Genomic DNA, 25,060 nt, shown 5'->3' on the forward strand with positions numbered 1-25,060 from the left:
TGGAACTCTCCGAATTTTCTGCCGTCCACAGTCTCTCTCCTAACGTATTGGTAACCGTTTTTGTCCCTCTGGTAAAACAAAGTTGTCCCCGAGTAAATCCAGATCTTCATCTTCGGCTCTTTGGCGGAATAAAATAAAGATCAAGTTGTCTCCAAGTAAATTCAGATCTCTGGCTGGTAAAACCACATCATCTGGTGATGGACAATCAAGAGAAGTTGTCCGAGTAAATCCAGATCTCTGGCTGGTAAAACCACATCATCTGGCGATGAACAATCAAGAGATCTGGACTTATTCTTGGGGGACATCATTCACTCTATTTCATAATTATTGTCCATGGTAAATGTAAACTGCATTTAATGCAATGTTTTGTCATTCTTCTCTGACACAAAGTTGTCTTTCATACAAAGTTGTCCTTCTCTGACACAAAGTTGTCCCAACCGGCGTCTACTGTAACTCCTTCCCCTGACACATACCTGACGCACAAAGAAGGGCAAAATCGTCCAAGAGTTGCCACACAAACACCAAATGTGATATAGATGCTAAATCCATTTCAAATGTGCTAGGATTTTCCCAAAGTGTGGCACATTTGGCAAAATTCCCTTTAATTTATTCGTTTAGAAAAAAAGGAAAAAAATATATATACAGAGGGATAGAAGAAAAGATGAAGTTGGTGATGAGGTGTTAAAGAAGCAAACAAAGAAATGAGAGGCCTCAATTTTGCTTAGCCTTAAAACACTCTTAAGAAGAGTAGTAGAGGGAATAGCCTCGCACCTTATCCTATCCTCTCTTTCTCTCTCTAAATCTCTCTATCTCTATTTTCTCAATCACTATTTGACCCTCTCGTCTCTTATTTCCTTTTACTTCCTCATTGTCACCACCACAAGTCCCTCATTTATATACACACACACACATACACACCCTTCTCTCTTATTTTTTCTTCTATCTTCTTCTTCTAGCTTCCTCTATTTCTCACCCTTCATCTCCACTTATTCAAACACACACTTCCCCTCCCAAGTCTCTAGGGATATATTTCAATCAAGGCTAGCTGAATTTTGAGTTAATCTCCATCAAATTCAAGATTATAAGTTTTATGTGAATTGGTAATGGCTCCTAAAGCTGGGAAAACAAAGCCACACAAGAGTAAAGGAGAGAAGAAGAAGAAGGAAGAGAAAGGTTCTCATTACAACTGATTAAATACCATTCAAACTTTTCTTATCTTAAAATTCATTTCGGTTCCTCCACGCATTATGAGAAGTCAATTTTTGCTTTCTTACCTCTCTTCTTTATCTGATAAATAAAAAAAATTGTGTGGTTGTGCAGTTTTGCCCACTGTCATTGAGATAAGTGTTGAAACACCAGACGAATCCCAAGTGACACTCAAGGTTTGATGAGCTTAACACTAAATAATAAAACATTGATTGGGAAATTGTTTAACTTAAAGCCAATGAATATGATTCTCTCTCAAGTTGATGATGATGTTTTGAATTGTGATGATGATGATGTTGTGATAGGGTATCTCCACAGACAGAATCTTAGATGTAAGGAAGCTCTTGGCGGTCCATGTTCAGACATGCCACTTCACCAACTTCTCTCTCTCTCACCAGGTTTCTTCCATCAACATTTATGTGGCTTTTGTTGTTCATGCCTCAAAAAATGTACATTTTACAACATTTGCTAATAATGGGCCCTAGGCCCAAATAGCGACGGTTATAGTAAGAGCTTTATCTGACAATTTGCCGCCGAAAGAAGTGAGACTGATTTCTTTCTGCTGCAGGTGCGTGGCACTAGACTCAAGGATTCCGTTGACATCGTATCGCTCAAGCCTTGCCACCTCACCATCGTAGAAGGTACTCTTCTTAATCTAACGGTCTATATTCTCCTGTTGAACTAACTTCCCTAGGGTTAATCACAGAGGATTAATACTCTTATCTATTTTGAATTCCAGAGGATTATACGGAGGAGCAAGCCACCGCGCACATACGGCGGCTCCTCGATATCGTCGCTTGCACCACCGCATTCGGTCCGTCGAAACCGCCGGTGTCTCGCACGCCTCCTAAGGATTCTGAAAAGAAGGAGTCAGGCTCGACGGATGGAGATTCTCCGGCCGAAAAGGATGCCGGTGATTCGAATTCCGTTCTCAGCCCTAAACCTAAGGAATCAGAGAGGAAATCCGTCGGCGGATGTGAGGCTCAGGCGGCGGAAGGAACGGCTAAGAGTGACATCGACATGTGCCCACCGACTCGTCTCGGACAGTTTTACGAATTTTTCTCCTTCTCCTACCTTACTCCTCCGGTTCAATGTGAGTTTCCTTTTTCGCTTGTTAGTCGAATTTTGAGGTTGATCTCGCTTGTTGATTCCGACTTGCTAATTTTCCAGATATCAGAAGGTCTGTTCGTCCATCCAAAGATGATAAAGGATTAGATGATTTGTTTCAAGTCGATGTAAGGAGCTCTTCTTGTTTGCTGCGATAAGAGTAGGGCTTTTGACTGGGATTTTAAGAAATTTTGTTATCAAATACAGATTAAAGTTTCAAGTGGGAAGCCGTTCACGGTTGTTGCTTCAAGAGCAGGTTTTTATCCAGCTGGGAAACAGCAGCTTCTGTGTCACTCTTTGGTTGAGTTGCTGCAACAGATAAGCCGGCCTTTTGATGCGGTAAGTTTGGTGATAAAAAGTTGACCTTTTTTACCTTTTTGGTTCTGCTTTTTGATCGGTGGTGATATGTGATTGTGGCTGCAGGCTTATGATGCTCTTATGAAAGCTTTCATTGAGCACAATAAGGTATGCAAATGTACCTTATATGTTTTTACCTGTATCTATAGTTGATTATGTCCTTATGAGAATCTTCAACGGGTAATAACTGTTATTGTTTTTCAGTTTGGCAACCTTCCTTATGGTTTCCGGGCAAACACTTGGGTAGTTCCTCCGGTTGTTGCAGATAGTCCATCTACTTTTCCGTCACTTCCAGTGGAGGATGAGACATGGGGAGGGGATGGTGGTGGGGTTGGCCGGTCTGGGAAGTATGACCAAAGAAAGTGGGCAAAGGAATTTGCGATTTTGGCTGCAATGCCTTGTAAAACACCTGAAGAGAGACAGGTTCGAGATAGGAAGGCCTTCCTACTCCACAGTTTATTTGTCGACGTTTCAGTTTTCAAAGCAGTGGAAATAATAAAAAATGTAGTAGAGAGTAATCAACGCTCACCAAAGGATCCTGCTGCATTGGGTTTCCATGAAGAAAGAATAGGTGATTTGATCATAAGGGTGGCTAGAGATGATCCTGACGCCAGTGCCAAGCTTGACCGAAAGAGTGATGGGACCCAAGTTCTAGAGATCTCTCAGGAAGAGCTTGCTCAAAGGAATTTGCTTAAAGGGATCACTGCTGATGAGAGTGCGACAGTTCATGTAATTTTGCTACCTTGAGCTGCTTTTCTTAGCTTGCTCTTACTGGATTTGTTACTGAGATTTACTTTTGATCATATAGGATACGTCTACCTTGGGGGTGGTGGTTGTAAGGCATTGTGGTTGTACAGCCATTGTAAAGGTTGCTCCTGAATTTAAGTTGAATGATGGCCAGATCCTACAGGATATTGACATTGAAGACCAATCCGAAGGAGGTGCAAATGCACTGAATGTAAATAGGTAAAATCTTTGTGTGTTGTATAAGCGTTGGTCTTAATGGTTGCTCATAGTCTTCAATTTAAAGCAAAAAGGCATGTCCATTTACTTCACGTTGCTGAACATATGGCTCTTGGCATGATCTAAATTTTCAATTTGTGACATTTTGGCATATGATATGTGGATTTTGAATTAGACGGTATTCAGATAGCTTTTTCGGAAATCCTTTTACAGCTTGAGAAGTCTATTGCACAAGTCGTCAACACCTTCTAGCTTAGCTCAGAGATCACCAAATGCAGACTCGGAACAAATACGTGTGGCTAAGTCTCTTGTGAGGAAAGTAATCGAGGATAGTTTGAAGAAATTGGAGATTGAGCCCTCAAGAACCACTAAGCCTATAAGGTGGGAATTAGGAGCTTGTTGGGTGCAACATTTGCAAAATCAAGCTTCAAGTAAAAGTGAGTCTAAGAAAAATGAAGATGCCAAGCCTGAACCAGCTGTTAAGGGACTTGGAAAGCAAGGTGCACTGCTGAAGGAGATAAAAAGGAAGATCGATGTGAAAGCTAACAAGACTGAACAGGGAAAAGAGGCCCTTGCTAATGACACTGACAATAAATCAGAAACAGAGGATCAAAAGGAACTCGAGAAACATAACGAGGAAATGGAAAAGATGTGGAAAGAACTGGTGACAGAAACTGCATATCAGCGCCTTAAAGAATCAGAAACTGGTTTCCATCTCAAGGTTTGTCTGTTTCTCCAGTTGATAAAATATAATATTTGAGACTAGTAGTATGTGATGACTCGTACATCTCTGATATCTATTTAGCTTAGTTTCTTTTAATGAATCTTACCTTGTGTTCACCCTCTCCATGAACCTGCTCCGCAGTCACCCAAAGAGCTGATTGAAATGGCCCGCAAATACTACACTGACACTGCTCTTCCAAAACTGGTCAGTTTCTTTGATCTTTTTGTCCTCTTTAGGGAAAATCCTCAGTTCCTCATAAATTTAGACTTAATTTGTTGCAGGTGGCAGACTTTGGATCTCTTGAACTCTCACCCGTCGATGGAAGAACTCTGACAGACTTTATGCACACCAGAGGCTTGCAAATGCATTCCTTGGGGAGAGTGGTAACCATTTCATTTTATAGTCTTTGGTACCCGCTCTCTTCAAACTAGATGGTAGAATGTGCTTAAGTATAGAAAAGCAAAGTGCTTCATTTCTTCTAGGAATCACTCTTTTTTCCTCTCTATTTAGGTCGAGCTGGCTGAAAAGCTCCCTCATGTGCAATCCCTCTGTGTTCATGAAATGGTTGTTCGGGCGTACAAGCATATACTGCAGGCTGTTGTTGCAGCTGTTGAAAACACCGCTGATGTGGCCACCTCAATAGCAACATGCTTAAATGTCCTATTGGGAACACCGTCTGACACTGATAGTGTATACGATGAAAAGATTAAGTGGACCTGGGTGGAAACGTTCATTTCCAAGAGGTTTGGGTGGGATTGGAAGCATGAAGGCTGCCAGGAACTGAGAACATTCGCCATTCTTAGAGGACTGTCACACAAGGTTTGCAACTGTCTGTCAGATTTGTTTTCAATGATGACAATCTAACCTGAGATTCTCATATGTTGCTTCACTCATCGGTTCAGGTTGGACTGGAGCTTGTTCCTAAAGACTATGAGATGGACACTTCATATCCTTTTAAGAAGTTTGATATTATCAGTATGGTTCCTGTGTATAAGGTACCATGCATAATTATCTTACTGTAATAATCAGCTATAATGAAAAAGTGAACTGTTTCAGTTTCTTAAGAACACAACTCTTGTGTGCAGCACGTAGCATGTTCATCTGCTGATGGACGTACTTTGTTGGAATCATCCAAAACCTCCTTAGATAAAGGAAAACTGGAGGATGCTGTCAATTATGGCACCAAGGTATAATTGGTATCTTTTTCACTCCTCTTTTTATATATTACAATGTAACGAAGGCTTTCTCTTGAGTAGTCTAGATACATTTTTCCCTTCTTTCCTAAAATCCGATTATCCAGAATACCAATTCTCTGCTTGCCTCCCTCTGTTGCCACCCATTATATATCCTTTCTTTTTTGAAAGAACAGAAAGCAATGGAACATTGTAGTCATTTTCTAAGTTTCCCCATGTTATAATTCTTTTTTTCCTGAACTAGCATAAACTAACTGATTAGGGATTTTTAGCACCATGCAAGTATTGAACCTTTGATTTTGTTTTCATGAGCAAGGACGATTTTTTCATTCAGAGAATTAATAACCCTTAAACTCATTTTTGTTCAAACGGTCTAACTATGCTGATATTCTGGGATCAACTCCATAGGCATTGGCGAAGCTTGTAGCAGTGTGCGGCCCATATCATCGAATGACCGCTGGAGCTTATAGTCTTCTCGCGGTTGTGCTTTACCATACTGGGGATTTTAACCAGGTATTTTCTTTGAAAGAAATTTGGACATCTCCAAGGCATCGTTCAATTCACCTACTTCCTTTGCAGAAGAATATTTCTGCAGCACTAACCAGTTTTGGTTTTTCAGGCTACCATTTATCAGCAGAAAGCACTCGACATAAATGAAAGGGAACTTGGACTTGATCACCCAGACACTATGAAAAGCTATGGCGACCTGGCCGTCTTCTATTATCGTCTTCAGCACACAGAGTTAGCTTTGAAGTATGCTCTCTGCATTTGCCAAAGCCAAAGACTACAAATTTAATTGTTTTGATTTACTAATATGTTGTTCTTGTTGTAGGTACGTCAACCGTGCATTGTACCTTTTGCATCTAACATGTGGACCATCACATCCAAATACGGCTGCCACTTATATTAACGTAGCAATGATGGAAGAAGGTATGAAGAATGCCCATGTCGCTTTAAGATACCTTCATGAAGCTTTGAAATGTAACCAGAGACTACTTGGAGCTGATCATATCCAGGTTGGTTTTCTTAAGCAAGGGCATTGCTTGGCTTCATTTTTATGGCCTCTGTCAAACCGACATCCATAAACTTAAATCTTCTGTAATATCCGAACCACGGAAAAAGAAAACTAAATAAGTAAAAATAGTTGGTTGAACTCAAACCATATAAAAGTTATTAGTTAAATCCACAACCTGTCAATTTCTTAAGACTGTGAATTTCCATACCATGGAGGCTTGGGCTTAATAAATTAACTAGTAAATTTTATTGGGGAGCTAAATGATGCGCTAAAACATGAATTTGCTACTGTTATGTTTCTTTTCAGACTGCTGCAAGCTACCATGCCATTGCTATTGCTCTCTCTCTGATGGACGCATACTCCTTGAGCGTTCAACACGAGCAGACCACTCTGCAGATTCTACAAGCAAAGCTAGGCCCTGAGGATCTTCGGACACAGGTGCTTAATTAGTTACGATTTACAGGGAGTTTCAGTTAAAAAGTGTTTCTTACGCTCTAGAACTATGTTAGGATGCGGCTGCGTGGCTTGAATATTTCGAGTCTAAAGCTCTGGAACAGCAAGAAGCTGCACGAAATGGTACTCCCAAGCCAGACGCCTCTATATCCAGCAAAGGCCATCTCAGGTATTAAAACATTTGTCTTTTACATATATATTTTATACTCCTGCATTCCATTTTATAGCACTGTTTACAAAATGTACATGAGTACCAAAAGATATTAATAGAACTGACTACCATAAATGAAAATTTAAATGCAGACCATTTGCCTAGACCACTAGTACAAATTTCTATCTTGCGTAAATCTTGTCCTGAGTGATATAACCCATGAGCTTTCTTCCCAATAACAGTGTATCAGACCTGTTGGATTATATAACCCCGGATTCTGGTATTAAAGCAAGGGACGCTCAAAGGAAAGCTCGCCCGAAGGTTAAATTTGCTTTCGCTGAATTAATCCATGTTTTTATTGAACTGCTCTCATTAATAAGGCGTGACAGATATTTTGCTTGAAATGTTCATTCAGGTCAAGGGAAAACCAGGACAAAGTCCAGGACCAGTGTCAGAAGAAAATCAGAAAGATGATGAAATTTTGAATCCGGCTCATCTCACTGGGGAGAGTTCAAGTGATAAAGAGAACAAATCCGAAGCAAAATCTGAAGAGAAAAAGGTTGAGAACTTTGATTTGGAACCTCAAGAACATCTGACGCTGGTTAAGCCTGAAGCCATTGTCCAAGAAGATGATGATTCTGACGAAGGATGGCAAGAAGCTGTTCCGAAAAATCGTTATTCTTCTGGGCGTAGAACACGGCCCAGCCTGGCAAAGCTGAACACCAACTTCATGAACGTGACCCAGCAGCCATCAAGAAGCAGAGGAAAATCCACCAATTTCACATCCCCAAGGACTAGTTCTAATGAGCTTTCAATTTCTGTTGTTGGTTCCACTTCTTCCCCAGCCTCGAAGATGTTTGTAAAGAGCCCATTGAACAGAAAGCAAAACAATTCCAGTATAGTGGGAGAAAGACCAGTCAACGATAAATCAGCCCCGGCAAGCCCAGCTTGCACTGAACAGATCAACAAGCTAACTCCGATGGTGAGTCCTGTCACTCCTGTGAGTGTCAAAGCTGGAAAACTGTTTTCCTATAAGGAGGTTGCACTGGCACCCCCTGGAACGATTGTCAAAATAGTTGCAGAGCAGTTGCCAGAAGAAACGAAGGCCCCAGAGATTTTGGAAGCGGCAAAAATTGCAGTAGATGGTCCTGAACAAGTTAATGCTCAGGATGCTGAGAGCGAGAATAAGCATGTGGCTACAGAAATGGAAGCCGAAAGCACTGATAGCGATGAACGAGGAAGGGTGGTTGTTGGTGGATCGGAGTTGACTAGTTCTCCAAAGGAAATCAAGAATGTGGAGGCCGAGAAGGCAGCTGAAGAAGCATTTCCAACTGAGACAGCCGTATCAAATGCAAGACAAGGAAAATCTGAGAGTGCACAAATGGCTGAGGATTCAAATACATGTCTCTTGAATAAGTCACTAACAGCAAATGATTCAAATGGCAGTGAATCAGTTATTGGAGTGAAGCTACAAAAGGATTTATCTGATGCTGAACTGAAACCAGTAGATGGCGAAACAGAAAATCTGGCCAATGGAGACTCAAGCCCAAAGTCATCAATAGCTGCAGATGGAGAAAAGCAAGACGCGTGCGAGGCTCAAAAAGAGATGAGCAAGAAGCTCTCTGCTTCTGCACCGCCGTATACCCCAACCACCATTCCAATATTTGGATCAATTGCAGTTCCAGGATTCAAAGACCACGGAGGAATCCTCCCCTCTCCATTGAATATGCCACCAATGCTTCCTGTTAACCATGTCCGCAGATCTACTCCTCATCAGTCTGTAACAGCTCGAGTTCCTTATGGGCCTAGACTCTCGGGTGGTGGTTACAACCGATCTGGGAACAGGGTTCCGCGTAACAAACCAAGCTTCCCCAATAGCACCGAGTCCAATGGCGAGGCTAATCAATTCAATGGCCCAAGAATAATGAACCCCCATGCGGCTGAGTTCATACCGAGTCAACCTTGGGTTTCTAATGGGTATCCAGTGTCACCAAATGGCTATTTAGCATCCCCAAATGGGGCAGAAATAACACAGAATGTGTACCCACTGTCACCAGTAGCAGGTGGATATCCGTGTGACATGTCCGTTACACAGCCTCAGGATGGACTTGTTTCAGAGGAATTACCTGGTTCTGGAAGCTCTGAGGAGAAGAGCGGAAGCGAAGAAGAAAGCAACAACGAGAAAAAAGCTGGAGAGGATGAAGAAGCCGTTGTACAAGAAACTTCAGATACACCTGAAAATGGACATTCGACAGTAGGTGAAGTGGAAACTACATCACATGAGACCTCTGATGAGAAAAATGGAGAACGACAGGGAGGCAAGTGCTGGGGAGATTACAGCGATAATGAAATTGACCAAATTGAAGTTACAAGTTGAAGAAGCAACTGTCTTTCACTGAAGTATTAACATTGAGGCTAAAGGAATGGGGAGACATTTTGGCTCCATCGATGAGGTTGAAGGTACACAATCATCATAATCGAAAAAAGCATTTTTACATGTGAATGTTTTGTGTTGTAGCGCAGGACCAAGACTCGTCACTCCTGCTTTAACAACTTTTCTTTTGCTTTCAGTTTTTAGTTTCCACAGCTGAAAACTATAAATATTCAACTCCTTAATAAAGATTTGCCCCTTTGTTTTTACTTTTTTGTTCATGGCTAAATGGCTTCCCAAAAAGAGAGAGAAAACCCTGAATGTTCATTCCTGGTATTTGAGAGCACAGTATCTCGGTTCCGTAACTGATGAAAACATGATCAACTTGCAAGAAAAATATGGGTCTGTGCTCAAACACAGAGAATAAATACATTATGAGACCTTTTGTTCTGTAACAATGGTTCCAACAGGTTTAACAGCATCTCTAATCACATTGTAATAATACTAAGAAGAAGGCTGCTTCTCCTGCAACATTCTGGAATGTTGTTCCAAGTATTCTTTGCTGTTCATCTCCGTTAATCTGTGGCACGCATTGGAGATCATCAGTCCAGACTATGAATCAGAAAAAAGCAACAGTTGCTCGATTGTACCTGCTAATGGTGCGGTCTTTAGCAAAACCAAGCTCGTTGTCCACACAAAGGTCGGGATCATCACTCTTCCTTGATCTTGAAGATGTTCTAGGTGCTATTTGCTGCGCATCAGAGATTGTCACTATTCTCTCCAGCAGTTCTATAGGGCCACCTTCTGCCGTGCATAGAAGCCTGGCCTTGGTCTCATACATTACCTGTAAGTAATCTCAACAGTTGAGAAAGCAAATTTTTAAAAAGAGATTGAATGTAGAAAAGAGAGATAAAGCGAGATAAAGCGAGATATACATCAACCAGGGTCACAAAACGGTAAGCTGCGGTTCTATTGTGAAGCCCGAAGATGGGTACACCTTCCAGAGCCAAAGTATGAAATTTCTCTGCAATGAAATTTGCATCTCAAGACTAAGCAGCATGTAAGAATTCAAGTGCAATGACAAGGTATGATGGCACTGGGAGATTAGACTTACTGAATAATCCGAGATAATCGGCTGCACCTAGGGGTCTATCACACAGCTCTTCAAAAAGAAAGTAGGCACATCCATCCGCAGCCAGAGGAACCTGGCGTACAACAAACAATACATTTAGAAAAAAAGATCATGGGATTTCAAATAAGCTATTTAATGGAATGGTATCTGAAGGTCTTCGGCCTAATCAGTCAACAAAAGCAACCTTCAGCAGAAAATCGTGAACTACAAATTGATGCATCTGTGAAAGAAGAAGCAAAAAAACCTGCAATTTCCTTCCCATTACTACTTCAACCACTTGAGGACCGGCTGGTTGATCGCCAACCAATAGCTGAAACTTCTGTTTAAGAAGGCCAGAGATATCCTTCCCAATGAAGTAAAATCCCTCTTCAGCCTGCACCCAAGAGTGCATAGCTATAAAATTGTAATCACGTTGCAACAAAACTAAGACAGTTACTGAGAGACGTGAAATCACGTACAGAGGTCAATTTCCGATAGTCCACCGATGAGCCAATCTCACGAACCACACATCTTTCCTACAACAATTGCTTCTCAGTATCAGTTACGAAGCATAATGGATCACATGAAAGGGCGTTGATAGTAACAGGTATTTGTATTTGTAACCTTTAGCGTGGAAATAAACGGAAGGAATAAGTCCCTCTGTAAACCACCTTCATAGAGATTATCTGGAGCACGGTTTGATGTAGCAACAAGAATCTACACTTTTCTCCAATTACCGACATGTAAAAACTTTTAAATAACTATAGGTTTAGGTCCAGTAGACTAGAAGAGCTGAGAAAGACAAAGGTTTTATAGATTACTTACAATGCCATTGTTAAACAAGTGTCTAAAAAGACGGTTTAGTATCAGTGCATCAGCTACATCATTGACCTTTACATGATAAAGCAATAAAGCAACGTGAGTTTTCCCTGAACAAGATATTAAACAGTAAAGATGAGCGTCACATTCACATACCATGAACTCATCTAAGCATAGTAATATAGCCTCGTCGGCTATTTCCAGGCCAACAACTTCAAGTGGATCTTCAAGACCCTTGTGCTTCTGCATACGACATTAAAATGCAAAAAAGTTGAGTCCAATGGTTATTGCAATCCTCAGCTTAAAAAATGAAGCTTGGAACTGGGAATTTACTTGCAGGCGGCTATGAACACTCAACATGAAATTGTGAAAGTGAATCCTTTGTGTTCTCCAGCTACCTGGCCTAACTCAGTTAAAACAGGATCAGATGAATCCACAACAAATATGTAAAAATTACATGAATTGTGATCTCATACTAACAATTGATGAAAAAACAAGTCCATGAGCATTGTCTTTCCAGTTCCTACTCCTCCATACAAGTATAAGCCTTTGACAGGAGAGACAGAAGAGTGAGACACAAATTTGTTCCAGAACCAATTAGTCCTAGTGGATTTTGCAGATGCAGAATAACGATCCAATCGACAAGCATCAGCAGATTGAACAAGCTCGTCGTAGAGTCTCTGAAGTTCTCTTAAAGTACCTAGCTGCAACAAAAAAAAAAAAAAAAAAAAACTTCAGAAATCAATTCACACTAGAGAAGGAAACAAAAAAAAAAAAAAAAGAAAAGGAAAGTACCTGACATAAATCTCCATCCAATAACTCTCCAGCTACGATTCTGCGTTCATACTCCACTAACGGCCCTGCAATCTTTCCATCTCCATTGGAATGTGGAGACGAACAGAAGGAAGAAACCGAGAAAACAAGGGATGAAGAAGGCGAGCTGGGATTGATTGAGATCAAACAATTATGAATAGGAGCGAAAGCGTATCGTTGATGCCTCGAGAGTGGAGTTACACGGCGAAGGGAGAGAAGAAGCAAACGCATGATGAGAATGAGAATGAGAGAGAGAGAGAGAGAGGTAATCGGAAAACTCCAAGATGATCGGAGGATGACGGATTCAGCGAAGAAGAAGAAGAGTCGCAGCGATGCACCCCCCTCACTCCTCACCTGCTCGAGCACGAACTCTCTGAACTCAAGAAAGATTCAACAACCCAAAAATGTGGACTGACTAAACCGAATTGTTCCACTAAACCGATATTAACCAATTCAATCGGTTTGAATTGTAAAGTGATTTTAGGCCCATTAGTATGGAAGCCCAAGCGGCCTCATTGGCTTCTTCTTCTTCTAGTCGTCGTCACCGGAGAGAAAAGTTGGCGATTTGCAAACTTCTTCATTTTAAATCGACTGCTTCTCCTCTCTCTCTCTCTCCACCAAACCAAACATTCTCATCGTTCGTTCTCAGATCAGCCATGGAGGACGAGGTAATCTTTCATCTTTTTCTTATGTATTTATTATAAACACGATTTAGCTCTGTTTTTTCCGCCGGAGATTGTAGTTTGTTAATGAGGACATAGAAGAATCAGAATTCTGTTTTGAAAATTCGACTTTTATATTCGAGATCTGATTCGTTACTCTGGCTTTTTCACTCATCCTCTATTGATGATCTGATAGAGTGTTTGGATAGAGAAGAAAAACATTTTGTATAAGAGGAATGAAGATTTTCTGTCAAATCGTTTTCTCAAAGGCGTGGTCTTTTGTTGCTTGAGTGGTTTGTTTAATTGTGGTATAAGAGTTAGATTAGGAATTGAATGGAAATGGAAGATGAAGCTTTTGAGTTCTCGAAGACATCTGATTGCATCGGAATTGTATAATAGAGTTCTCTTTCAAACCATTTTGGCATTTTTAGTAGATTTAGGAACTGAAAGAGAAGAAAAGATGGATCTTTGAATTCTGTAAGACATTGTTAGTATAGTTGGTTTCATCTTCGTGACTCACTATATGATGTAACTCGGTGTCTAAACCTGTTTGTTTTGGTGTTTTCTATTGACTTAGATTGAACTCAAAACTGCTCCTGCTGATTTCCGGTTTCCAACAACTAACCAAACGAGGCACTGCTTCACCCGTTACATTGAGTTCCACAGGTACTTTTGTGTGATTGAGTTAGTGACTCTTCAATTCATTCCCTAACTTCAACAACAACAAAACTATATCTGCAGGTGCACAACTGCAAAAGGTGAGGATTCAAATGAATGCGAGAGGTTCGCCAAGTACTACCGCGCTCTCTGCCCTGGAGAATGGGTTTGTACTTTCATGATTTTGCTTCACTTCTTATTATCATGATCTTTCTCTAGCTACCCACATTCTTGACAAGGTATGTGATTATCTTCTCTCAGGTTGACAAGTGGAATGAGCAGAGGGAGACCGGAACATTCCCTGGCCCTCTTTGATTCAGACAAGAATCTCTCTTTTATCATTTTAAGTTTGAGACCAAAAAGGTCGTGTGGATGATCATGAAATCTAACTCTTTGTCTTTCGTTAAGCGTTTTTCCTTTGATGATCAATTAAATAAATTGGAATCAGACATTCTTTGGATTTCATGTCAAAATTTTAATTGTCGAGACAATTTTATCACTTCCAACAACTTGAGGGTGTAAACAATAAATACACAAAAGCTTTCCTTAGTATTAAAGATTTTAACTTTTTCTTGTCTAGCTGTCTTGAAAAATCAATTAGAACCGTTTAGTTCCCAACAGATTTCGTAACGGACAAAGTTCCCATTTTTTTTTGCTTAAGATCTGAAATCGGAGATAAAAAAAATATCCCTTTTTTATTTCCGCCGGAGAAAATGGTTCAGTGTAGCAACAATCTCCTCGGAATCCTCAATTTCTTCACTTTCCTTCTCTCAATCCCAATTCTCTCCGCCGGGATCTGGCTCGGCAAAAATGCAGCCACCGAATGCGAACGTTTCCTCGACAAACCAATCGTCGTACTCGGAATCTTCCTCATGTTCGTCTCAATCGCCGGACTCGTCGGTGCTTGTTGCCGTGTCTCTTGCCTTCTCTGGCTTTACCTCTTCGCTATGTTCCTTCTCATTCTCCTTGGCTTCAGCTTCACAATCTTCGCATTCGCCGTCACTAACCGCGGCGCCGGCGAGGTTATATCAGATCGAGGGTATAAAGAGTATCATGTCGGCGATTACTCAAATTGGCTGCAGAAACGTGTCACCAATGCTAAGAATTGGGAACGGATCAGGAGTTGTTTGATGTACTCAGACGTTTGCTCCACTTATCGCACTCGTTATTCCAGCATTAACGTTGAAGAATTCTACAAGGCTAATCTCAATGCTCTTCAGGTTCACAATTTTTATCCGATTCGGATTTTGTTTATCTGTGATTGAGAATTTGAGATCGGGTTTTAAAAGTGAATCTAGCTTTTTGATGAGATTTATGGATTCAACTATGCTTTTTCCTCAAAAAGCGCTTTTTGTTTTATGAACAAAAAAGCTTACTTTTTTCTCCCATGGAATCAAACACACAAAGCCTTTTAGGAAGATTTAGTCTTTAGAGATGAGTATCAAAAGCTGCTTTTCCAAATGGAGATGGATTTGTATCTCTTGAGACAATGTTTATTACTAACCACTTTTTTTTGCTTTTACTTTTTGTGTAGTCTGGTTGCTGTAAGCCGTCCAATGACTGTAACTTCACCTATGTGAACCCGACTACTTGGACAAAGACCGCTGGTCCATACAAAAACGAGGACTGTAATGTCTGGGACAACAAACCAGGAACTCTATGCTACGACTGTGATGCCTGCAAGGCTGGTCTGCTCGACAACATCAAGAACTCATGGAAAAAAGTGGCTCAGGTCAATATTGTCTTCCTCATATTTCTCATTATCGTCTACTCTGTTGGTTGTTGCGCGTTCAGGAACAACAGGAAACGCAGCTGGTATTAGATCTTTATGCGTTTGAAATAGCAGAGATGCCCTTCAAATCAAGACTGAGACCAAGCGAATGATATCTCAAGTGCCATCATCGAGTAAGTAAATGCAGCATTTGAGAAAACTTGTTGATCGCTTGTCTTGTGTGTGTGAGATTGCATTTCCATGTATTTTCTCTCTTCAATTTGCAACATATGACTAAATGAGTTACAAAAACACTTGCTTGTGCTTCTATTTCGACTCTTGTGTGTGGAGTAGCTTATACATCTATTGAGATGACTGAGATTCGTAAAAGAAGTTCCATTTCAATTTGCATTACTATCATTTTCATATTCTTAAATTGTCCATTGTCAAAAAATTTCCCTTACACCATTTAGAACTAACTTCAATATAACTCACATGAGAAGCGGTTCTAATAGCTCCGAACTACGAAAGGCCTTATCACCAATCATAATGGAAACAATGTCGGATTGGGAGGAAGTGGTGTATTCATTTTCCAATTTCAGGTCTGTTGATTCTTCTTGATAGTCTTCGGATTTGCCCCAGAGAACAATATAGAGACCAAGGATGATAGCCAAAGCGCCTAGCAAGCTGGAAATACGAGCAAAACAGATTATAAAAATGTGAATCGAGCTACAGAACGAAGAGAGGACAGTACGAAAATGGCAAACCTCCCGAGGTAAGTCTGTTCTTTTAGATACAGAGCGCCGAAGAAAGTGACGATGACTGCAGAAAGAGGATTAAATAGGGCAGAGAAAAGAGGTCCTTTCTGTGACACGACCCAAGCTTGTAGAAAGAAAGATATCGCCAATTGAAATCCAGAGTATATGCAACAGGAGAGCTTCAAGGAGGAATCAAGTTTCCATGACGGTAAATGAGTGTTTCCTAAGGCGAGAGCCATGAAGAAAGAGGCTATGGTAGCCATGAAACATGTGCAGGCAGAAGTGTACAAGTGATCAGGACAATGAGATGCAATAGGAACCTGAAGGATCAACCAAAGGGACCAAGCGAATGTGCTAATGAGAAGAAAGAAACAGCCGAGTAACCAAGCTGTGTTGTCTTGGTTGAGCAACGCATGGAGCAATTTTGGACCTCTGAGAAAAGTCATAGCCATGGCTCCTCCCACACACACACCTGTTCCTATTACCTTTGCAACACTTTTCATACTTTTCCTCTTTATACTCTCGAACCTGAAACAAACATCCAATATCAATAAGTAACCAATCCATAAATATAGAATCTTAGATATAAATATGTATGATGATAACACAGACCCAACAATGATGGAGATAATGAAGGTGACGGCAGGAATAAGATTAGTCATGGCACAAGCCATGGATGAAGAAGACAAGTCAATCCCTTTGAAATAAGCGTTCTGATTCACAGTCACACCAATAAAAGCCGTCAAAGCCACCCACCAAAAGCCTCTTACTCCCAGAGATGGTTTGTTTTCTTTCCTCCTGTATTTACCATTCACATGGAAACGAGTGTTGTTCATCAATAATCATGTGATATATAATATATGAATGGTCCAAAAACTGAAGTTACCAAGCGGAAATGAAAGAGATGGGGCAGATGAAGAGAGTGGCGATGGCTTGACGGTAAACAACGAAGACGGTGGGATTGAGTCCTTCCATGAAAGCAGCTTTCGTGAAGAGTGCAACTCCGGCCGACGTAAACTGCAACATCACTAACGCTAGCACCGCCTTGTATTTAGATATCTCCATCGCTCTCTCTCTCTCTCTCTCTGCCTTTTTTCTTTTAAGATATAAAGTCACACTACAAATGAATCTCCCAATATACGTCTCGGCTTGTAATTATATATCGTTTATGTGAATACAAAAATAATCCATGTGTCGAGCGTGTGTGCGAATCATGTGATAGGAAGGATGTTAACGAAACTGTTAGCCGCGTACGTTGATGAAAAAAATATTCAACTATAGTCTATACATTTTTATTAAGTCTCTAGAATATGTAAGCTTATCTATTGGTGGACTGGAAAATAATATATATTGGAATAATTGAATACCTTAACTAAAACTCGTGGGAATGATAAGAGCTTCTTATTTTGTTGACATTTCTTGCAAATGGATCTGTAGACCAGCGAAAACTAAACTGGTTTCAGATATTCGCGTTGAAAGAAACAACAAAAAAATATAACACGAGTGATTACGGTTTTGAGTTTCCGCATCACAAAGTAAGGGAGAAGTACGTAGTAGTTATAGTATACTTTATCTCTAGCAAAGCTGCTCGATGCAACCATGTTCTTGGAAAGCCAAAGTTGGTCTGTAGCCCACTCTTAAGTACTATATATATCACATGCACATAATAGATAACCCGACATTTATTCAATAATGTCTTGTGATTTAATATACATATATAGAAATCTATATTTTGTATTTTTTTATTCTCTCGTTGGATGTTTTTCTATTCATTGTATACAATATGTAAGGAAAGATTTAATTATTGTTTCAAAGAAATCTCTAACAAAAGAAAAAAACTAAAAATTCAAAGAAGAAAATTATACGTATGACTACGACATTTTCAGATTTGATTACCAATTATTGTTTAGTTTATTCCTAAATGTTGCTTTGATTTCACTGTATGATATTCCATTTTATTGACAATACGATTAAATACGTATCAACTAAATCAAACATTTTTCATGAAACTAAAAATGGCCACCTAGCTAGGTTGCCCTGTGCGATGGTAATGCGTTGTATATACGAATATTTTGACGTACATTCTATATTTAAATAAATACAGGTGTATTTATAGGTCATATAGTCTCATAGAGATCAGAATTGTGGAAATAGATAAAAAGATCATATGCGTGAACATGTTATAGTTAATCGTCAGTCTATTTGTCTTCTTATGTATCCCTCCCACCAATCGTAAGTAGGTTTCTTTCTATTATTGCTGAGATGATTTCTATACTTCTGTTGGTATTTGTTGACCAATAAGAATTGGATGCACGAGAAGAAGAGATATGAATCATAGGATAATGACAAGGACTAATGACTCATGACACACATCATCTTCACATCCTCATTCTAATCCTTCCATATTTTCTAACTATTACTTTATTTGGGATAATCTTATATCTTTTACTACCACATCAATACATCATCATGCATGAACTAGCACTACTTGCCTATCTTAATTAGCTAGGTGTACATTACAACTTGAAATCCACAAATTATTAATTCTTATTAGGTAACAAATACAACTCCCAATTCTTTTCTATATCATCAACCAAAAAGAAGTAAGATACGTAGTTGATTAGGTACATTCAAATGATTGATGATAAAACGTCTATTGTTGCGATAAGAACAATGTTTTTTATGAAATTTATTTGGTATTTGTGAGGCTGCCATTTCTTTCGGATAAAATTTGAAAACCATGGGCTCCAATTGGGCCCAATAATAGAAAAGCCCATACAAACGAGCTTTGAAGCTTAGCTAGAAGCTGAGGATGTGATTAGTCCGCGAAAAATGGCGTTTCTCTGTTCGTCTCTTCCAAGTTCATCCTCTATCGCCATCTTCAGCGACTCAAACACAGATGGATCATCACGCTCGTCTCTTTCGATTCCTTCCTTGAGGTTCCGGTTCCGTCCCGTCGCTGCTTCATCACACATTTGTGCTCCAGCGATCGACAAGTCGACGTTCGTCATATCCGAATCGGTGTCAGAAGATGAGCTTTGGGCTGCAGCTTGTCTTCGCGTACGAACCTTCAACGAACTAAATCCTTCTGCTTACAATATCCAAGTCAGTTTCTTACTTAATCGGTGAATTAGAACCATTATTTTAGGGATTTGTTGTATCATGAAGTCAACTCTGTGAACTGTAAATCGATAGATGAAATGAAAATTGATGTTGGAGCTGTGATTATAGTCTTGAAGATCGTCTAATGCTGTAGAAATCGTTGTTATTGTGTGATTAGTTTGGAGCGTTTTGTTTGGTTTGAAGTGTTTTCTCGTTAGGGGTGGTACTTGGTTTATTGCTTGTTTCTTATGCTGATGTTTACAGTTTGCTGTTCAAGTTTCATTAGGATCATAGAAGATACTTGGCAGAGCGTGAATTCGAGGCGCTTAAGGAGAGAACTTCAGGGAAGAGGGAAGGGTTTACGCGGGTTGCTTGCATAAATGCTACCCTTCCATTGTCGCAATTATCAAGCTCTTCCGAGGATTTATGCTCTTCATGCAAGGTCTGTCTATTCAATTACTCATCTTTTTTTACCTGTTCAAGAGGGTTTGTTGCATTAATGTATCGTGCTCTACATTTCGTTGTTACTTCCTGGTCTAGAAAAAACGGCAGTGATATGGATTTGTGCTATATGCTTCAATCTGTTTCTCAGTTCTCTGATGGCATAGAAGACAGAGTTGTGGTGGGAAGCCTTGATCTTAACCAATGTCGTTGGCTTCCTGATGAAATTGCTGGAACAAAACCAGAGGTATTTGATGTTGCCAACAGTGTTGAACTTGAATCTGATAAATGACCAGATGAGAAGCCTAATAAGTCTCTTTTATGTTATAGGGGATTGGTGTGGATTTCGCAAGGGCATACTTAAGCAACGTTTGTGTTGCAAAAGAGCTGCATCGTAATGGAGTTGGTTACAAACTCATTGACAAGTCTAAGAGAGTTGCTGGAGAATGGGGTAAGAATGTTTAATCAAACTCCTTAGACGTGTCCAATTGGAGTTAAAAAAAAGAGTTGTGAATATGGTTCAGGCATAACGGATATGTACGTGCATGTGACGGTAGACAATGAAGCAGCAAAGAGGCTATACATGAAAAGCGGGTTCGAGCAAGAGACTGCTGAGCCAGTGTGGCAAGCTCGATACCTCAACAGGCCACAACGGCTCCTCCTCTGGCTCGCCCTCCCTACTACCTCCTCAATTATGTCCATGTAATTGTAAATCTTTTCAAATATCCAATTTGTATACCTGTTTTTGGCAATCAATAAAAGCTTTATAACTCTCAACAAAATCACTTTTATTTTATTTTCTTCTGTGTCTTAAAATTTATTCCTTAGGCAAACGTAACTACACAAGTGTCATGTCTACAAAACCAACATTCTATTTTACTAATTGCATAGAAAACACTTGGTTTGGTTAGTCCATTGTCGTGTATAATCAAATCACCCATTAATGAACTTTTATTGGATAAGATTTAAGATGGTTTCTGTGATCCTTTTTTTGGTTGGTGGTGGAGGTATAGGAAAACGACGACGTTTTGAGTGGCCTTTTGTTTTCAGTCTCTAGAGTCTAGACCAATATAAAACAGAGACGAAGAACGAACGCTTCGAAAATATGAAAGGCTTAGAAATGGTGGTGACGTCTTTCTCTTCAGCGCCGCCTATCTTCTTCTTCCCTGGAGCTGATCCTCAGCTTACTTCAACCAATGTACGCTTTACGACTCCTTCCTCTTCTCTCGTGTAAGTTTCTCTCTCTCTGAAATTCTCTGTTTTTCAAATTACATTTCTCCGTCGAAGTTTTGGATTTTCGGAATGAACAGCGTATGTAGTGTTCTGCCTCGTGATTTTTGTAATTGGTGTTCTGGGTTTGTGATTTATGTTGTTACTCGCCACTAAATTCCTCTGAACTTCTAAAACCATAATCCATTTTGCGTAATTGAGATTTCTCTAATTGTGACTTTGATTTATTCTCTGTTGGATCCACGGTTTTTACCCTTTCAATTGCTTGGGTTAAGATGTTTTCTATGAGTAATGCCTCTTTGTTTCATTATGTTTTGGATCCAAATGCAATCAGTGAACAGTTTATAGTCTGGAAGCGGATTAGTTCCAATTGGATCTGTTTCATTTCACATAATCACACTTGTGTTGTGAATTCTTTGCTCTTGCGTTTTGAATAAGTTTACTTACTGGTACCGAATTGGTCGTTATTCTATTCATGAGATAAGCATTCCTGTTATTCTGCATTGTGTATTTCTTTCTTTTTTTTCCTTCTCTTACTTACATACCCTGTGTTTGTTCCACTGCCAGCTTTATTTCTTCTCTTCTTTTATGACATTTCTCTATCTAAGTTGGTTATAAGATCATGAGAATCAAGTATTCAGGCTTAGTTTATCATTAAGTCTTTTGATTATTTTCCCATGTGAGACAACGCTTCCTAGTTTCATCCAATGCAGGAGTCATTGATTGCATGTTATCATTGCGTTTGATAAATAGATAACTTCCAGTATATTGACCTCCATTCATGATAAATTTGTGTGCTTTATCAGAAAGGGACTAAGAAGACACCAAGATGTAAAGTTGGTGGGAAACAGAGCCAGAGTTGGAGTAGTTCGAGTTCTAGCAAACCCAAATGTATAACATTAATCCTTTTTTGCAGTTATAGCTTAGCTTCTCCATACGCAAAAGAACCTACGATCCATATAACTATCATACTTTGTTATTCTAGTAGTGTTTTCATTCTGGACTCCAAGTCATACTCATGACATAGTTGATCTTCTTGTTGGTTGATAAGACCATTGGTTTAAACTTACTGACATGCCGAGCGTTCTTCTAGGTATCTCCTCCCCCTCCAGGAAAAGCAAAGGTAAAAAAAGAGGTAATCATGGTAGACCCTCTTGAGGCCAAGCGGTTAGCTGGCAAGCAAATGGAAGAGATTAAAGGCAGAGAAAAGCAACAGGTGAGGAAATCAACCCTCTGGATGAATGATGGTAGATTGTATTCAAAATTGGTAGAAATAGCACAGAACGTTATTCTCTCCTTTGATTTACAGAGAAGGCGTGAAATAGAGGCTATAAACGGAGCATGGGCAATCATAGGACTCACAATAGGGCTGGTGATCGAAGCCCAAACAGGGAAGGGTATCCTGGCTCAGGTATGTTATACTTATACTTCCTCAGTGTTGTTGAGAAATGAATGGCTTTTACTAAATCCTGGGTTCTATTTATAACTGCAGTTGGCTGGTTATTGGTCTGCGGTTGTGCATCTATTCGTTCCATCAACATAGAATCTCCCACAGTAAAGAAAAACTTTGACTATGTCTTGTTGAGTTTCATTTGGTTTTTGTCTAGTGTGTTCATGTAAGTCGTTAAACACATCATATTACACACTTTGTTAATCCTCCTTTGTTTCAAATGTCAAATCCTGCTATTTGCAAAAGAAAACACAATTTAAAAAGTTTTACATTTAAATAAAATCAAACATACACTTTTTAACAATTTCAAAGTATATTTTTTTGTTCATATAAAATTGAACTAGGTGATTGCCCGCGCGCATGCGCGGGAAGAATGCTGTATAAATGGTAAAATCATGTGAAATAAGGGATTGTTTAGGTGTTACTTGGTAGTGTAAGAAAAATATGGTAAATTGTTTAGGATTTAGTGTGATAAAATTATGGAAAATGATGAAATTTAAAAAATTCAATAATATTATAAATGCTAAAAAATAATAATAAATCATCTTTTAAAATCATTCACCAACAAAATAAGAAATCAACGAACATCATCACTCCATGGCATTCTCCTTCCGTGTGATGATCGGTACTTGGTCATTTTCAGGATTCCTGACATCCGATTAAGAACACCATAAACAGTGAATGTCCAGTCGCCAACTTTAGAGTTTTGATTGTAAACGGAAAAAAAAAATACTTACCAACAAAGCATCTCGTCGGTAATACTGAGATCCGGATTCAACATAATCCTCGTACTTCCGGTAACATTGGTACATCTCCACCTATGTTCCTGTGATAGCTCTAATTTCACAAACTTGATAATACATATCACTGTGTTACGTGAACGATGCTTCCATAAGTCATAGAACTCGACTGCAAGGTCACCCGTTAAACGACACTCTAGATGGATACACCTAATTTTAAGATTTGAAGAAGTCATAAGACATTATATTCTGGTTTAAATCTTTAAAAGAATAGTGACTTACTCAGTATCACGTAAACCAAAGCACAGCTCAAAATATCCTCCTTGAGAATGTTCCACGGAAGGAACAAAAACCAACTCTCTCACGTTGAGAATTTTGCCAATAACATCTATGAAACACACACATGAATAATACAGTCAGAACATGAATCGCAAATAAACTCCAAAAGCACAAATAAATTCATAAATTAGGCTTACCAACGCAAATATTCGGGTTAACAATACCACTCAATATACTCACAAACTCAGTTAGATTGAAATAGGTTCTACTGGAGCACATATTAATACTTTGCACTAAAGTGTCCGAACGAAACACAATCTTGAATCTATGCGGTACTGGTCTCAAGATGCTGTTAACCCGGGATACATCAAAAAATTTAATGCTCACCCACTCATCGATTATCAATCTTGAAAAATAATTATCAATTAATTCATCACGAACAACGGCTTAAATTTGGGTGAACTGCAAATGAAATGTTAAAGAAAAAAACAATTCAATTTAATATCGAAAACATGTATAGAAGGTAAGTTATTAAAATACTAACATGCTCGTCACCCAAAATCATATTGAGCTCTCTACCCGAGTCACGCGAAATAGACCAACAATTCAAATCTTCACCAAAACAGACCACTCACCCATGTTAGGGTTAAGAGACGCAATATGAAAATAACCACCATCACATGAATCAGAGGTAAAAGGTATCATTGTAGAACCCATATCAAAAGATTACTCGGCTAAACAATCCAATGAGGTATAAACGCGCGATACGTATATGTAGACCTAACGATTATTTGGAAAGAACATAACAATGGAAAATATATATTAAAAACTAAATCAGAAAATTAACAAAAACGAATATTGATTAAACGATATAGAATTTATCCATAAGATTAATAAATTAAGTTTAGAAAAAAAAAAACTAAATCTCAACAGTTAAACTGAAATATATACTAACGAAATTTAAGGATAAAAATATATCACTCTATTATCAACACCATAGTAATAATATATATACAAATGGTGTAAGTTATCGTGCATAAACGGTAAAATCATGAGAGATAAAAGAATATTATAAATGGTAAAAAAATAAGATGCCAATCATAAAAAAAAAAACAAAAAACAAAAATTTCAAGGCAATAAGAAAACAACGAACGTCATCATTTTATAGCATTCTCTTTGCATGTGACGATAGGTACTTCGTCGTTTTCAGGATTCCTGACACCCGGTTTATAACATCAGAATCAGTTAACGTTCCGTCGAAAATTTTAGAGTTTTGATTGTGGACGACAAAAAAAATAAAAAAGTAATTACCAACAAAGCATCTCATTGGTAATACTGAGATCCGGATTCAACATAATTATCAAAAACTCATCAATCAACAAATGATTTCTACATTTATCAAAAGCTCTTTCATTAGACTCCAGAAAATCGTTATTTTACTCATGTTTTTTTGTTATCTTTGTTATAGCCAAACTCATCTTCAGTAAATGATTTATACGCTTATCAAGAATTCTTTCATCAGACTTCAGATTACCATCAACTTTGCTCCTTTTGTTTTTTTTTTCTAATTATAGTTATAGCCAAAATCATAAATCAGAAAGTGATTATTATGTTTAATAACAATTCTTTCATATGGCTCCAAAAAACCGTCAATTTTGCTCATTTTTTTGTTCTCATGGTTATAGCCAAACACATAAATCAACAAATAATTTCTACATTGCACGCCCTAACGCCTACTGCGAGACTT

General features: G+C 39.0%; 7 protein-coding genes across 8 annotated transcripts; 5 read left to right on the forward strand and 2 right to left on the reverse strand.

The window, feature by feature from the left end:
• Window positions 1-778: 778 nt before the first annotated feature.
• Window positions 779-9,809, forward strand: LOC9305592 (protein TSS). Its single transcript, XM_021017112.1, has 23 exons — window positions 779-1,173; window positions 1,321-1,382; window positions 1,512-1,604; window positions 1,775-1,847; window positions 1,946-2,299; window positions 2,377-2,441; window positions 2,521-2,652; window positions 2,737-2,778; window positions 2,875-3,399; window positions 3,479-3,636; window positions 3,847-4,354; window positions 4,499-4,561; window positions 4,639-4,740; window positions 4,868-5,176; window positions 5,260-5,352; window positions 5,443-5,544; window positions 5,959-6,063; window positions 6,170-6,303; window positions 6,383-6,566; window positions 6,872-7,003; window positions 7,075-7,187; window positions 7,412-7,490; window positions 7,585-9,809. Exons 1-23 carry the CDS (start codon window positions 1,104-1,106, stop codon window positions 9,544-9,546), a joined length of 5,460 nt encoding a protein of 1,819 aa, XP_020872771.1. The 5' UTR covers window positions 779-1,103; the 3' UTR covers window positions 9,547-9,809.
• A 108-nt stretch (window positions 9,810-9,917) lies between these two features.
• Window positions 9,918-12,631, reverse strand: LOC9303542 (lactation elevated protein 1). The gene is made up of 12 exons (XM_002869475.2): window positions 12,266-12,631; window positions 11,951-12,174; window positions 11,804-11,873; window positions 11,627-11,713; window positions 11,477-11,542; window positions 11,276-11,368; window positions 11,131-11,187; window positions 10,917-11,045; window positions 10,655-10,745; window positions 10,476-10,564; window positions 10,191-10,384; window positions 9,918-10,120 (listed from the first exon to the last, which is right to left on the reverse strand). The coding sequence occupies exons 1-12, from the start codon at window positions 12,512-12,514 to the stop codon at window positions 10,045-10,047; spliced, it is 1,425 nt and encodes a 474-aa protein (XP_002869521.1). The 5' UTR covers window positions 12,515-12,631; the 3' UTR covers window positions 9,918-10,044.
• A 145-nt stretch (window positions 12,632-12,776) lies between these two features.
• On the forward strand, window positions 12,777-14,067 carry LOC9305593 (cytochrome c oxidase subunit 6b-3). The gene is made up of 4 exons (XM_002867424.2): window positions 12,777-12,951; window positions 13,523-13,611; window positions 13,687-13,768; window positions 13,864-14,067. Exons 1-4 carry the CDS (start codon window positions 12,778-12,780, stop codon window positions 13,915-13,917), a joined length of 399 nt encoding a protein of 132 aa, XP_002867470.2. The 5' UTR covers window position 12,777; the 3' UTR covers window positions 13,918-14,067.
• A 152-nt stretch (window positions 14,068-14,219) lies between these two features.
• Window positions 14,220-15,703, forward strand: LOC9303543 (tetraspanin-7). The gene is made up of 2 exons (XM_002867425.2): window positions 14,220-14,822; window positions 15,137-15,703. Exons 1-2 carry the CDS (start codon window positions 14,316-14,318, stop codon window positions 15,422-15,424), a joined length of 795 nt encoding a protein of 264 aa, XP_002867471.1. The 5' UTR covers window positions 14,220-14,315; the 3' UTR covers window positions 15,425-15,703.
• On the reverse strand, window positions 15,695-17,347 carry LOC9303544 (WAT1-related protein At4g28040). Its single transcript, XM_021017113.1, has 4 exons — window positions 16,958-17,347; window positions 16,684-16,869; window positions 16,081-16,599; window positions 15,695-16,000 (listed from the first exon to the last, which is right to left on the reverse strand). Exons 1-4 carry the CDS (start codon window positions 17,134-17,136, stop codon window positions 15,805-15,807), a joined length of 1,080 nt encoding a protein of 359 aa, XP_020872772.1. The 5' UTR covers window positions 17,137-17,347; the 3' UTR covers window positions 15,695-15,804.
• Window positions 17,348-18,869: 1,522 nt separating this feature from the next.
• Window positions 18,870-20,414, forward strand: LOC9305594. Of its 2 annotated transcripts, none has more exons than XM_002867426.2 (5): window positions 18,870-19,176; window positions 19,460-19,615; window positions 19,766-19,861; window positions 19,945-20,065; window positions 20,139-20,414. In XM_002867426.2, the coding sequence occupies exons 1-5, from the start codon at window positions 18,904-18,906 to the stop codon at window positions 20,318-20,320; spliced, it is 828 nt and encodes a 275-aa protein (XP_002867472.1). In that variant the 5' UTR covers window positions 18,870-18,903; the 3' UTR covers window positions 20,321-20,414. The 2 variants fall into 2 exon arrangements, with proteins under 2 accessions (XP_002867472.1, XP_020873014.1); XM_021017355.1 differs by having other exon boundaries at window positions 18,875-19,176; window positions 20,120-20,144.
• A 127-nt stretch (window positions 20,415-20,541) lies between these two features.
• Window positions 20,542-22,544, forward strand: LOC9303545. The gene is made up of 5 exons (XM_021017356.1): window positions 20,542-20,844; window positions 21,651-21,735; window positions 21,938-22,060; window positions 22,154-22,255; window positions 22,337-22,544. Exons 1-5 carry the CDS (start codon window positions 20,720-20,722, stop codon window positions 22,385-22,387), a joined length of 486 nt encoding a protein of 161 aa, XP_020873015.1. The 5' UTR covers window positions 20,542-20,719; the 3' UTR covers window positions 22,388-22,544.
• Window positions 22,545-25,060: the final 2,516 nt, after the last annotated feature.

This window comes from Arabidopsis lyrata (assembly GCF_000004255.2).
Source record: "Arabidopsis lyrata subsp. lyrata unplaced genomic scaffold ARALYscaffold_7, whole genome shotgun sequence".
In the NCBI taxonomy this organism is placed as follows: Eukaryota; Viridiplantae; Streptophyta; class Magnoliopsida; order Brassicales; family Brassicaceae; genus Arabidopsis; species Arabidopsis lyrata.